This window comes from Centruroides vittatus, unplaced genomic scaffold, assembly GCF_030686945.1.
Source record: "Centruroides vittatus isolate TY-2023 unplaced genomic scaffold, ASM3068694v2 contig_1159, whole genome shotgun sequence".
NCBI classification, from domain to species: Eukaryota; Metazoa; Arthropoda; class Arachnida; order Scorpiones; family Buthidae; genus Centruroides; species Centruroides vittatus.
This window is the reverse complement of record NW_027120745.1, coordinates 1,505,167-1,521,061: the sequence shown is the minus strand read 5'-3', so window position 1 is coordinate 1,521,061 and position 15,895 is coordinate 1,505,167. Positions and strand designations below refer to the sequence as shown.

At 27.6% G+C, this 15,895-nt stretch overlaps 1 protein-coding gene across 3 annotated transcripts in view; it reads right to left on the bottom strand.

Annotated features, from left to right (window-relative positions):
• BicD (protein bicaudal D) overlaps positions 1-15,895 on the bottom strand; it is a 33,019-nt gene that overhangs the window by 7,269 nt on the left and 9,855 nt on the right. For all 3 annotated transcript variants that reach the window (XM_067276543.1, XM_067276551.1, XM_067276557.1), the window contains exons 2-3: positions 4,509-4,649; positions 522-746 (exon numbers count right to left, since the gene is read on the bottom strand). In XM_067276543.1, the coding sequence (XP_067132644.1) occupies positions 522-746; positions 4,509-4,649 (366 nt within the window). The remainder of the gene's footprint in view (positions 1-521; positions 747-4,508; positions 4,650-15,895) is intronic.

Below are 15,895 nucleotides of genomic sequence, written 5' to 3'. Positions count from 1 at the left end.
CAAAATTTAATATACTACTAGTGTCAAATTGACCAGGGGCTACTTTTATTTTTTGACCATATGAAAACAATCTGCCAGATTCATTTTGAAGTCAAAATCAACTTTTCTAAGCCTTCACATTACAAAGCTATGGACAATTTGTGTTTTTAACATTGACAACACACACAAGTGGCAGTCATGCAAACTAATGGCCATTGGCCATCAGATTTAAATTGCCATCCTGAACCTGTGTCCCAAACTAGTGAATCCCAGATTAAATCTCACTAAATTTCAATAATCTGAAGTTAAAATTTGAATAAATAGCACATTTTAAAAAATAATTAAGAGGAATAAGAGAAGCTTCATTTAATCAGGTTGAATTGTATTAAAAGATTTTTTCCTGTTTTGTAGCTTTCTTATATAAAAATCTTTATCACGTATTATGCATCTGTTAAAAGATAGTTGTTTACTAAACATTAAAAAAAAGAAAAATATAGATTAACTAGACCACCAGATAAAATTTTATAACAAATTATTAATACCTGTGACGAACGAAGCGAGGAAACTTGTTTTTGTAAAGAAATATTTTCTTCTTCCAGCTCATTGTTATCGCCGAGCAACCTTGCTTCACGAAATTTCAATTCTTTTAATTCTGTTTTTAAATTTTTCTTTTCCCAGTCGTAAATTTCGCATCGTTTGGCCAAATCGGCATTTTCTTGTTGTATACGTTCCTTTTCTGCTTCTACGCGAGCCAATTCTTGACGGACCTAAAATTTTATAAAAATAATGCTTTGTGAAAATTAAACTTAACTTAATTATTTTATCATTAAATTGTAATTAAACAACCAAGAATGCACCAGTAATAATTTGTTTTTTATCTCTAATCATCAATATAACATTTCTAGTTTTGTTTTTTGTTTGTTTTTTTTTGTGTGTCAATATTGTTAACAAAATCATTGATTAAAATTCAGTTACAAATTTTAGAAAATACGAGTGAGTAAATATTTTGACTTGTCAAATCATTTGTATATAATCTACTAATTGGATGCACGTAATTTTATCAAAATGATAAAATCCAATTCAAATAAATTAAGACCATTCATGTTTCTGCTTCAGGGTTAAGAAATCAATTTATTCATTCAAACACAAAGTAGAATACAATATTTTATACGACAAATAATTTTCTTAATTTTAAACTTGATTTCAAATATTTTATGTTCTTAAATAGGATGGAAAAATTGTAATAATGTATACAACTTGCCTATATGTTGAACATGGGCGTTTAGTTAATAAATTGTTGGATTAAAAATTATTTTATATTCTTCAAAGACTGCGTTAATTTACACCACAGACTCTTGTACACCTTTTAAACACAGCCGTTTATTGCTATCATTCAGAACCATTTCTAAAAGTTCCTTTACGATTGGCGACGTTTGTTTAAATTTACGACCGCATTCGAATGTAACGGTTCTTGAGAAAGGTTATTAAAAATAACCGAAAACGTTTGAATGATAGCAATAAACGGCTGTGTTTAAAAGGTGTACAAGAGTCTGTGGTAAAAATTATTTATATGCAACCAGTTTTACAGATGCATTTATCAGCAACTTTCAGGTTTAAAAAACTTGACAAAGGCCAATAAATGGTATACAACCCAATTAGATCTATTTTAAACTTACAGAAATCTCCATTGTGTCTTTAATCAACAGCAATATTTTTACCACATCCTTAATCGTGAACTATTTATCAAACAACTATACTGCTTAACTCAATTTTACGTAACCCAATATAATGGATGTAATAAACAGTGAATCATATAGATGACAGGATAAATCTGTCTGTTCCAAGTCAAGTGAACAGAATGCAGCAGGATGGCAATCGTTGTTTATTTCCCTGATTGGAAGAAGTGTGGGTATTTGTTTCATTCGTGTAAGCTTCGTACAGACTCATATAGTTTGATTTATAGTTAAATACCTTCAAATGCAATAGACAATTGATATTTGTGAACATTTATTCCACCTATCAAAGGATCGATAGTTATTTTTTTCATATGTATTTTTGACATTTGATAATCAGTAAACATTAATCAGTGCATTATTAGTTTTTAAATAGGAAAATATTCACATTAAATTCTGTTCATAAAAAATAAATTGTTTTTAATATAAGTTGTTATATTACATTAAAAAAAAAAAAAGCAATACAAAATAATTAATCAAACAGATCATAATAATATTTAAGATTTTACGTAATTGAAGCTTTGGGGACATAGTCTTGACCCTCAATTCGTGGCATTATGAGGTATTCAATTATGAATGATGCACCCTAGCATCGGCACACATCCATATCAGCTGGAGAAAACGTACACCAGAACATTGCTTATTGCAAGAAATAAAGTGAATGATATTATGTCCTGATGATATGGGTTCCTGAAGCATACCAAGCTTTGTTACCAGATCAAGGAAGATGACACTGTCATCGATGTAAAAACATTGACGAATAACACCAAGAAAAATAAAATAACGTAAACAAAAAAAATTGTGGCTATAATCTCGTGCTCAAAACAGAAAGGATCACATCTGCAGGCAAAGTTCAGAAGGCAAAAATATTAACACACACAGTCATACAATTTCAGGATTTTTTTCAAATATTCAAACTCGATTACCTCAAACATTCCGAGGGTTGGTACTAGACGTCCCCGAGGAATTCAATTAATAGCAACCTTTAACTCTTACCACTTTGAATTCAACATTTTAATGTATAACAATTTATCTTAAAAATTTCTTTTCTTAAAGTAAGAGATAAACAAGAAAACTCATGCCAAAATTGTATAAACTTCTGCTAATTATCACTGAGTTCAGCGTGGATAAAATAAAGTTGTGTGTTAACACTGAACTCAGTGATAATTAGCAGAAGTCTATTTCTTTTCTTACATATTCATTTATAAGTTATTGCAAAGTTCATTAATTAATGTTTGCATTACCATTAAGATATAAAAAAAAAAAACAAATTAAAAATAACATTAATTTATATCTCAGAAAAAATAGATTCTGAGAAGAAAAATGATATTGCAAGATCATTTGAAATTACTCCTTTAATTAACATGATCTAAATTTTAAATGAGTCAACAGATGAGAATATTTCATTTCTAGAGGCATTGGACAGTCTGCATATTTGCTCTTTATTATTTATTGATGTCTCAGAGAATACTTTTAACAGTTTATTAAAGTTGGAAGCTTCATTTTTAATGTTACTACTAAAAATATGACAATTCAAAATAATGAATTACTGTATGAATCTTTTGATGATTAGTAACATTTGTTTAACTGTTTTCTGATAATGTTTATAATCTACAATGAATAAAGAAAAAAAACAATGAAATTTATCTTTAATTGAGATAATTTAAGCACAATAGAAAGTAATATTCACTAAACTAGTTTATTAATTTCATTAAAATGAATTTATTATGTCAGTCTGTCAAAATACAAGAAAACTGTTTGTTATTACAGAGTTCACTGTAATGGAATTTGACTTGTATTTTGAGTATAAATACAGTGGAATTTTGCTTAATGAGCACCTCACACAACAAGTATTTCACATAACAAGCAAAACAAATTGTAAAAATTTGCCTCGCTTAACGAGCGATGTTTCGCATAATGAGTGACGAGGAGGGGAAATCCCGAATTGTGCACATGTGGCATGCTCCATCAGTCTGTGTTTAGCACTCATTCTGCTAGCATCTTAGTGTTGCCTGTGATCACACATATTACTTATAAACATCAACAACTATAGCCCATTATATAATAAACATGCCAAACAATATGCCAAATTCTTGGGTCATTAAATTTAATGACAGAGTCCAAATTAAATTTTAGAAATGTCTGAATTAAGAATTAACTATTTATAATTATTAAATTTAATACGAGATGGAAACATAACTGCCTACCTCTAGTCAAATTAATTAAATTCTAATATTTAATTATAGCCTTTACATAACCCAAGAATTTGGCATATCATTTGGAGTGTTTATCAAACATATTAGCTGTGATTTATTTTTGTTTCTGCAAATCGAATTCTCATTCCAGGATGGTTCATTCCACGCTAGAAGAAAAGTCGATGATGTGTCATGCTCCTTAACAGTGTATATTGTACAATTTTTTTGAATAAATGTTATACATAAAACATTTGAGCATTTTTTCAGCATGAAACGCATTATCGTATTTTACATTAATTTCTATGGGAAAAATTGTTTCGCATTACGAGTAAGACTCTGGATGGAATTATGCTCGTTAAGCTGAGGTTCCACTGTATTAGTTTGAGCTAGAAAACAGCTTTAAAAAAATTTAACTTCATATTATACTTTGACAAGAATTTTATCAACTAAAGACACTATATAGTTTAGTCATAGCTTATACTTAAATATATTTTTAGTTTCTTTAGATTGTTATTGAATAAGATGGATTATTCTTTATCATATTAGAGTACAAAAATTATTGTTATAAAAAATTTGGTACAAATTTAAAAAGCAAATTTACCAATTTTAATTCTCTCTCCAATTCTTGAAGTGTAGAAGTAAATGATGCTTCTTTACTAGCAGTTTCTTGAAGCAAACTTTCTTCCTGTTCAATTCCAGTAGTAGCACTTACTTTTTGGCTTGTTTGAAATTTTGCTAAAGCCTACAATGGACAAAAATAATTTATTATATATATTTGAAAACTATATTTAACTATATATATATATCATTTGTTTTAGAGAAATCATTATTCAAAACAATTAAAAATTTATAATCAATATGCTAAAGGAATATTTCATCAATTATGAGAAATAAAGACATGCCATCCCTGCTTTTAATAAGGTTTGTCACATTAGGTGCCATATATGGCCTATCAGAAATATGCAAGAGTTGCATTGTTTATTGGAACGGTATTATATAGTGTCAGAAGATTGTATATTCAATTTTAAACAATTTTATAGAAAAGCCAGAAGAAAACTTGAGACCATATAAAAAAATTCAATTTATGTCATATTGATCTGATTTCTTCAATGGTAACTTCTCTTCGTAGGATGTTTTCATTGAAAATCTTTATTGTTTCTGTAACTTCACTTGTCAGTTAGAGAAGAAAAGTGACATATGACCTTATGGCACAGATCTGACAATATATTGATGGTTAAAATACTACAGTTATCATTGTTCTATAATAACACACATCACTGTTATGTTTAGGTATCTAAAAACTTAAAAAAAGTTAGTTTACAATAAACTTATTTTCTCTATCGAAATGCACATCAATGTTTCTCCTTCATTACTGACTGGTAGAAGGTTAATGAGTTTGTAGTTGAGATGCTAACTGTTTAAAATTTAGTTCATATTAATGTACCTTAGCTTTCAGTTGCCTGTTCAAGTTATGCTTACAATCCATGTGTGTAACACACTACATAATAGTTAGCAAACTAACAAAAATATTACACATGTGCAAGTAGTACGTCTCAAGTTCATAAAAAGAAATTGTTGTAAGTATACAAAAGCTGCATTAAAGTCATTTACAATTATCAGTTTCTCTTCTATGAACACTCCTATAACTTCCAAACAGAATTTTAGAAGTTTGCATAAGTCTAAATTAATATGATAAGCACTTACATTATAAACCTTTCTTTTTACACTAGTTAACTAGTAATAATCTATCTTCTAATCTATTCCAATTTAGAGAAAGTCCTAACAAACTTAGTCTAAATTCTTTACTAATCAAACAATCAAGACAGATTTAATATTGCACTAATTAAATATACAAATGGTATGTGTATGTAATTTGAAACTTTTTTATTATTATTTTTAATATAATTTGGACTAAAGTTAAAATTACTCAATTATTTAAACAAGCTTTTTAAATTGAAATGATTCAAATATATATAGCAGTAAAATATTAAGATGAGTCGTAACAGAAAAAGCAAGATTTTCTATTGCACTCCAAACTAATTCTGAAACCACATGGGAACCCGATACAAGTTTCTTTGTATTTTCATCCAAAAAATAGATAATTGTTATGAGAAATGAGAAGTTTACAAATGCAGCCAACAAATGGAATGGATTATGAATTATCATCAAAAAAACTTACAAAATATACATGGTGATTTGTTCCAAATACCCTGATTATAACAGTATACTTATACAACAATATACCATATATCCTTAAAAGACGTATTAAGAGAACAACAACGCGATAGCATTAAAAATTCAAACTTTGCAAGGTTTTGATTTTAAATGATAATCATTTTTTTCAACAACTCTACACATTAATTAAATATCATGTTCTGCTAATAGAACTTGTGTTCATTCTATAAAATTTCTAGATGAACAACTGTAATTAGCATAAATTATACTAAATAGTAAAGCAAGATTCATTCTACATTCAATATAAATGAATATTGATAACTCAAATAATGTAACCATTTTGTGAAAACTTAGCGCTCACTACAGTTTGTAAAAAGTGCAAATAGAAAAGTTACGACAATGATTTTAATACCCTTAATTCATTAAATATTATCAAACTACAGTTAATTTAAAAACAAATATGCATTATTATTAGTCACACATTGAATATAAAAAATATATATATTGTGTAAAAGATATTTTTAAAAAATAATGTGGTATTACAGTAAAAATTAAAAACTGAAAGACTATCAATTATAAATCAATCTAATGTATTTAATTTAATTTATAATTACTGACAGACAACTATTATACAACAATAATTACCAGGTATTAAAATTATTATTTGAAGATTTTTATGATCTATTAAATAAGCATGAACTAAAACAACAACAGTTAATAAAATATTTAATGTTTCAGATATAATTTTGGACATCAAATTTAATGAGAGGCATCAAAACAAAAAAAATTTTAAAAAATGAGATCCTAAAATATTAATAACGAGTAAGCATAAAGGAGACACTTGTGACATGGAAGTTGTCTATAGCATTCATAAATAATTATTATCCTCAAACTGTTCATGTATATCTGCAAGACAAGTCCTTGCTCTAGAATGCTTCTTATTTAATTTGCATCTTAATTTTTATTTCTATTTTATTTTGGAAAATTAAAAAGTGAAACAAAATAATATATAATCAAAGCCCGTTAAAAAGAAAAGATTCGCATTTTAACATACTTTAACTATAGTATTTTCAAAAAATAAAAATGGAACCGACGTTCCGAATCTCGAACGCGTATCACTTTGCTACCGTAACTAAGCAATAAAGATAAAATATAATATTTTAAAATTCGAGCATTGCATCGTATGATGTCATGTGACTTTTCTTTATTTAATTTCAAATTTCTTGCAAAAATGTCACAAATTTTAAATATATTTTATAGTTTTTAGTATATATTCTCTATGTAATTATGTTCTATTTCATTATTTTCCTTCACACATTTAGACCAAATGTACTGTACATCAGCTCCATTCTCGGTCCGGAAAAGACAAAATTGTAAGAAAACAAAAACTGTAAAGATATATATTAAATAATACAATTCCGTAGAAGCTTTTAGAAATGTTATTAAAACAGTCTTTAATTTTAATAAACATTCTATATATAAATATAAAATATGTCTACACAATTGAAGTGTGTAGCAGAAAACATTTTATAATTATTATATAAAATTTGATTTTATTTAAAACAGTTTTAAATTGTAATAAATTCCTAAGCAATAATTTTATGCTCTGGTGAATACATGTTCGAGACAGCATTGAATATACTCTAGGTCATGACTGAGTAAAAATAAAATATTTGACTATATACAATACTAGGAAATAAAAGTTGAATAACTTATTTCCTAGTATTGAATAACTTTGAAATAAAATAAAAGTTGAATGAAATAATATACATTTGTTTTAAATTTGGATTTGTTCTAAGACAAAAATTAGCACACTTGTTTGAAAATTTTCTGTACAATATAAATTCAAATTTTAGCATTAAACCTTTTACTTAAATGATTGACGAGAATACTAGCTTTGATAATTAGTATTTTTATTTAATAATTCATAAGATAAAAGATCCACTTGTAATATGGTAAATTTAGATATATTTTTCATTTTAATTTAATTTTATGAATAAGAACACATTTAATAATGAAATTCAAAATAATTTATAAAATACCTAAACTTGTTAAAACATCACTTCTCATGCAAAATTTATTTTGCATTTTGTTAGTAATTGCTAAATGAATACGTTGACTCCTTCAGCACATGAAAATGTAATAAAACAAATGTGTTTGGCCTTAATTGAAAAACCTTATAATTGAAGAAAATTCAAATAAGAATAACAACACAAAACAGATTAAATTAAATGAGCTGATAATGATACAAACAATATATATATATATATAAATACATTTATACACACTGTTTATGCATATATTAGGGTGGTGCTTAAAATAGGGAAAAAAATAAATCGCGTACATTTTTGTGGTCCTACCCTCCAGAACTATTCCAACTGGTCTCAAATTACTACAGAAAAAATTTGAATTTGATATATTAATATTTAGAGGTAGCTCAATGACCACAAAGTTTATAAAAGGAGGAACTTATGATAAATGAAAACATACAAGATCTGTTTTGGTAAACCAGACTTGTTTCACTTTTTTGGACAATTACAGACAAATTAAATAGTCGTGTAGACTTTACAATATTAAAAAACTTGATGGATTACAAACCAAAATGCAACGAAAAAATTTTTAAATGTCACAATTCACAAAATTTGAAATTTTCAGTACTATGTTCAATGTAACTTTATCAGTTTATTTTGGTAGAGGCAGAGAGTCTCTCTTTCTTGCTGTCTGTATAATCTGCCTCCAACTGCTCCCTCACTAGTTACTCTGTCTCCTTTACAGCTTGCATCATCATCTTCAGTATCTGTGCTGCTGCTTGAGGATAATAGTTCTGCTATTTCTTCACCACTTCTCTTCAAGTCTTCCATTCTACATTTTCTGTTAAGCATCTGTTCCCATCTTTGTGCTGATCATTTCTCCTTTGCAGCTAATTTTCCATCCATACATACCATTGACCCTTTACATCCTTTCTCACGCTGATCTAACAAGAACTCACGATCCTCTGGAATTTTTATCATTTTGAGTGCTCTAAGATGAGAAACGTCAAAAAGTTTATCTAGTTTACTAACAAATTCAGCCTCATTTGTTTGCTGTGTTACAGATTGTCACCCCCTGTTTTTCTTCAGCAAATGCCATTTTTCAAATGTTTGTTCTAGTTTAGTTATGCAGTTTCTTGGATCCATCATTGGATCCTTGCCATTTCATAAAATATTGCCAGCTTTTTAACTGTAAAAGCTGATGACTGTCTGATAGTTTGTTTCAGTTGAAGATGATGATGTAAAAACGAACCAAGAGCCTGACGTAAGGATGGCAACTTGTTGCCAGTTAATTCAGTTACTATTGAACCAAGGAGGTACACTTCAGTTTTAGATCTAGTTGCTGCCACCACCATATTTATGATTTAATAACTTTGTCGAAATGAACAAAAATGTATTATGTGATTTGCTTGAGCAGCTTCTGGATTATATAGTCTATACATCTAATGATATCAGCAGTCCTTCAGTGATGTGCCTGAACTTGTCCATACAAGCCAAATAGCCCATAGGTGCTGATGTAAGCAGTATGAGTCACTGAGTCAGCCTCAACCAGAAACAGGGAAAAACATTTGCAGCAAGACTTGATGATGTCAGCAAAATAAAGATCACGAGTCATGACAGAATTAATTCTGTGGGAATGTCATGTAACTAATGTGTGATTAATTTAATTAATAGTTTATTTATTGAGATGACCAACTACAGTTTTACAAACTGTTGTACTAAAATGGATACATAGTGGTTGAAGCTTGCTCATCCTAACTATTTGGAACCTATAAAACTTGTGACATTGAGCTACCAGTAAATATTCATCAATGGAGTAGATTTTTGCACAAATGTTTTTCTATATACTGTATATTGGAACAGAAGTAGAGGGTAGGAGGTTCACATTTACAAATTGTGAAAATAAGCTCTACCCTAGTATATATGTATATAAAAATATAATAATAAAGATAGAACCTGAGTGTAAATGTCCAAATGGATGATTATGAGATATCAAAATGTATTTTCCAGGCTATAGAGAGCAGAGATGGAGAGTTGGCAAAAAAATACATAACTCCCAATTCATTATTTTTTTAAAATTGACTCCGACTCCCATGAGATTTGACTCCAACTCTCCATCCCTGATAAAGAGTCATCATTTCAGTCGATTTAAACATTCCTAGTAATTCTAATCCTTTCAGCTCTGCTATGTTAGTTGTAGACTCTATTAGCTGCACATCTTTCAGCCTAATTTCTCTCTCTGGAAACAAAAGCATAAATGACCAAGCATAATTAACTTTTTCTTGTTAATGATTTATCAATGCTCCTTTAATCTGCTATGCAATGAATGGTTTATGGCTCCTAAATACTAAGTTACTGCCAAATCTAAGTTTTCTATATACATCTGAAACACTTATATTTTCTATTTTACTTTTGTTGTTCCTTAATAACTTGTAGATTGAAGGGATCTACAGTGTCATAATCTTGTATTTATAATCTTTGCTATCTCCTTATACACATTGATGAGATTCTTGTGATAGATATGATGTTGGAGATTATTATATCAAATTTGTTGTCCTTGGGCCTTGCATGTAAATTGTTGAATCATTTAATTTTCATGTGCTGGAAACTTAAAGGTGTTGGTATATTCATCTAACTACACTTTTGTAATTGGTTATTCTTAGTTTAATAATTGCTTTTAATAAGAAAAATATTCTTAGTAGATGTATTTATCAATAATGGATAGGTTCATGAGAGATTCTTTGACTCATTACAACAAAATAATTTAAAATAAGTGGATTGAATAGACCTAGGATAACAAAGATAAATGTAATATGCCATATTTCATAATACAGTAAAATTATCAATTATATACAATCACTTCATAAATTCAATGAATATTGTATTTGATTATTTTAAAAAACTAATAATTCCTTTATTTCACAGAAAAAAAATTATACTAAAATTGCTTTTAAAAAGAAATTAATTTTTTCAAAAATTTCTAATTATGTTCATTATTAAAATGTGTTGTCATTGAACCTCGAAAAACTATAAAGCATCTCACAAATACAAACTTTTAATGTTCAAAATAATTCTACATTTTCTTTTACATTACATCAAAACTGTTTATGATCACTTTCCCTACAAAAAATCTGAAATATTCTAGAATGCACAATCAAAGTTATCATGTGTTTCTTATAATTAATAATAAATTTATTATTTTTTATTTTTTTTATCTGTAAAACTAATGTTATAAACTTGGTACGTTTCAAAATATTCAAAACATCTAGTTTAAATCAAAAGTTGTTATAAAGATTTAGATTAATGCAATCTATCCAATCTAAATCTATAAAACATCTAAAGTCTTCACTTATGTCCTTGATTTTAACAATAAGTTTTATAACGTAATTTCGTAAGTACATTATGTCAAAAATAAGGAAATAACTAATAGTATGTCATCACAATCTTTGTTCAATCTAAGTAAAATTGATTAAATAAAATGCAACAATTGACTATTGTCTAGCAAATTAAAATTTTGACAACAAAATTTTTACATATATATTTTACACATTGATTCTCATTACAAAATTATTTTCAATTTATTCAATGAAAAACTTTTATTTAATAAAAATTTCTAAATTTAGTTATATTTCAACTTCTCTTGTTCATTCCTACAAATAAAATTTTAAAAACAAGGCTTCATAATATTAGAAAACCAATTATTTTAATTTTGTTTAAATTTATAAACAAAATTAAAATTATTAGTTTTCTATTATTATTATTAAAAAGATAAGCTTATTTCATAAAATTATATTAAAGAATAAAATTAAAGAAACAAAATAACATTTCATAAAATTAAAACCCCTTTTAACTAATTTTCTGATCAGATATCAAAATTATTGATCTAAAATATTACCAAATCTGTTATCTATCACAAATACCTTCAAAGTTAAGAAAATTTATCTATCACTGTTAGGATACAGAAATGATTATTTTAAACAGAAAATTTGATATCACAAAATAATAAAGTAACTGTATACAATTTATAATTGTTTTACTTCACACAAATTATATAGTGATTTAATCCTAACTGTTAATGAAGCCAAGCAAAAATTTTTACATGTATTATAGACAACTAAATTTAACTCTTATGTATTTCTAAAAGTATAACTTAAGTAAATGAATATAACAATTATAATTGTTATATTCATTTACATTCATTTATATATATCATAATCCATTGTCAATTCACAGCTGGATGAAGGTCTCCTATAATCTTTTCCACTTTCTCCTGTGCAATGCTTTGGTTTTTCAATTTATGTCAACCACTTTCCTTACTTTGTTGCTCCATCAAACTGGGGTCTGTCTTGGGCATTTGATTCCTTACGGGTACCAATCTAGGATAGTTGTAATCCATTTGTTGTCTTGTTTTCTAGTAATGTGTCTAGCCTTGAATGTTTTCTCCTGTCAATGATATCATGTACCTTTGTTTGATTTCTTATCCGGGTGATTTGCTTTCTGTCTCTTCTCATAATGTTCTGTTTGCATCATTCCATATTTCTTTGTGTTGTCAGTAGCTTCTGTACTGTTTTGCTTGTTAATGTCCATGTTTCTACTCTATAGGTAAGTGCTGGTAGAACACATTGGTTAAATAATATATATATTGTATATCTAATAGGATATTTAAACTCAAATTACTGTATTTATTAATTTCTTTTTCAGAATATATTGTTTGTTAATGTTCATTTTAATAATTGTAGTTCTGTACGATGCAGATTGCTTATACTTTCATGTTATTAGAAGGAATACAGCATTATGTTAATGATGACTGTAAGTTTAGGTATCTTTGTAATATATGTTGTGATAAATGCAGGGTGTGTTATTGTCTAAAGCTTTAGAAGGACAGCGATTCGGGATAAAGTTTGCAGTGTGGACGCTTTGGCCCAGAAAGAGGCCTTGAGTCCTGACTGAATTAGCATGCATCGTGCTAATGTTAAATTCTTTCTTTCAGCCACTCCGTGCTGCAGTTTTGTCAATTACACTTCTTCCTTGGAAATTTTCTTTTTACTCCTCTCCAGAAGGCTCCTCCTGGGCCTATAACCTGCTGATCGAGTGAACGAGCTCTGCATTTATCAGAACAATATACCATGAAGGTTTTATTTTATATCTTGCAATTTTCTGTGATGTATATACTGTCGTAAGTTACTAAAAATTACAATACACAATTTGGTCTAAAAGTGGACAGTTAAGCTTCCATCTTGTATTAAATTAACTTATTTAATTCTCAAATATTTAAATTATATATATTTTTTAAATTATTTAAAGAAAAATATAATTTGAATTAAACCTGATATAACTCAAAAGTTAATGTAATTGTTAAATTTAATATAATAGGGCAACTAAAGCATATATTTTTATAAAAATGTGACATTTCCCATTATAAAATGCTTCATTGTAATCTTAGAGACAGTCATAACATTACAAGCACAAGCAAAATCACCATTATAAGCTTATGTTATGAAATAAGGTTATAACAGCCAATCAGAATAGTCCTTTGCTTATTATAAAGCCAATAAGATTTAACAAAAAATGGACATCATTTTATCAAGCATGGTAACTACAAATATGACATTTTGATTTTCTGTGAAACGGTTGAATTCAACAGATTTAATCTCTTAGTAAGTTCTCGTGTTGTTATTTGGCAGTTTGCTTCAATCAATACCTTTATTTTGTCTTCATCAGCTTCAACTGGCCTTCCAGAATGTGGTACATCTTCAATATCGAATTTGCCGGAACAAAATTTCGCAAACCAGTTTTGGCATTGTCGTTCTGTCGACACATCTCCATACACGTCTTACAATTTTTCTCTTGATTGAACAGCATTCTTACCTGGCATTACCTTTTGGTAATAAAAAAGCAAAATATGCTGAAAATGCTTGATTTTCCATATTTGATGGGACACCAAAACAACACAATTGCAAAGAATCAAATAAAAAATTTTTACAAATAAGCTTTGAAATGTCAGCTGTCAAAATATATAATGACTATATGATTTAAAATGAAATTGGCAATTAAAAATACAATCAATTCCTCTGGTGGTAAAAAATAAAATTACTTTCTGAACCACCCAATATTTTAGTTTGTCTTTTGCTGTCTTATGCAAAAACCACTGTATATCTGATGTCATGGGTGCTATTCAAATAACACAACTATTGCAAAAAGTTTTGTTTCCATAAAGAGAAATTGCACTTTTTCAATTATATAAATTTTATTTTTTTTATTATAGATAATACTATGGTTGAATTTAAGAAAAAAGCAATGTAAGCAATACAGTATTGAATATTTGAACTATGGCTTTATTTAGTCGCCCAAAACATTGCCAATGTATACGATTTGTCAAAAATATTTTATCAAATGAAGCTATGAAGCCTTGAAGACTACAAGATCATTTCACAAAAGATCATGCTGATAAAAAATCTAAGGTTTTATCTTCTTTTCTAGAACTTAAAGGAAACTTTTTGAAACAACTGACGCTGACAAAACTCTTTTCAATAGCATCCAAACAAGATGACTATGGAGTGTATGCTTCTTACCACATTTCATTACCTGATTACAAAATCAGAAAAAACATACTATTAGTGAAGAACTAATTCTACTGGCTATAAGTGAGATAATATGCACTAGGTTACACAAGCCAGCATCTGATATTATCAAGAAAATTTCTTTAAGTAAGAATACAGAGCAAAGAAGAATTGATGCAATAGCTCAAGATGTTAGACTCATTTCATGAATATTTAAAAAAATCACAATTTTCTATACAGCTTGATGAGTCAACTTTGCCAAGAAAAGAAGCCTTACTTTTAGCATAGATGCAACTCATAAAAGAAACAATTTGCCAAGAATTATTATTTTCTAAAAATTTGCAAACATACTAAAGAATTAATATTTCCATGCCTGAAAGAGTTTATTACAGGAAAAAAAAAAAAATTCTGTTCAGTAATACCTTGTCAGTTACTACTGATGGTGCTCTAACAATTTTAATGTTTATGAAAATGCTTCAAGTAACAAAAATGAATTATAACCAAAATTTCAATTTTGTACTAGGTTGAAATAGCATGAGAAATACAAACATATTAGATACTGTAATTAAATTAGTAGAAGCTGATATTCAGATCGAAATTTTTCAATTTATTATTATTAAAGAAGCATATGTTAGCAGATCAAATAAAATTTAGGAAATATGATTTTCTTAAGGCAACACAACGGCCAGAAATAACTGAGCACTGTCCAAACAACCTCATTTTCAAAATATAATACAAGTATAATGACTTATCACAAACACAACCTAAAATGTTCAATGATATTTTATTTATAAATTTATAAGTATAACAGAAAATACCTCACTATTAACAAACATTTATATAAAACATAATTTATATTGATGAAATATCTAGATACACACTGTCTAGTTAGCAAATTCCTACAATTCTAATACTTACATTAGAACAAAAAAATTTTTCTATGAAATTTATTTATTGAGTTTTTCTCCATAAGTGAAAAACTAGTTGTATCATTAATCCTTAAATATTTATAGAATATTCACAAAAAAAATTAATAAAATATCCATTAATTTAAACACTTGCAGAACAGATTATAAATACTGGCATTAAACCAGACTTTAATTTGGTCAATGTCATTGACCAAGAATGAAATTGCATTAAAATAAATTTTAATACTGCATAATCAATACCATTTATTTGATTATGATTAATCTTCAAGTACTGAAGTTAAGCTACTTGAGTTT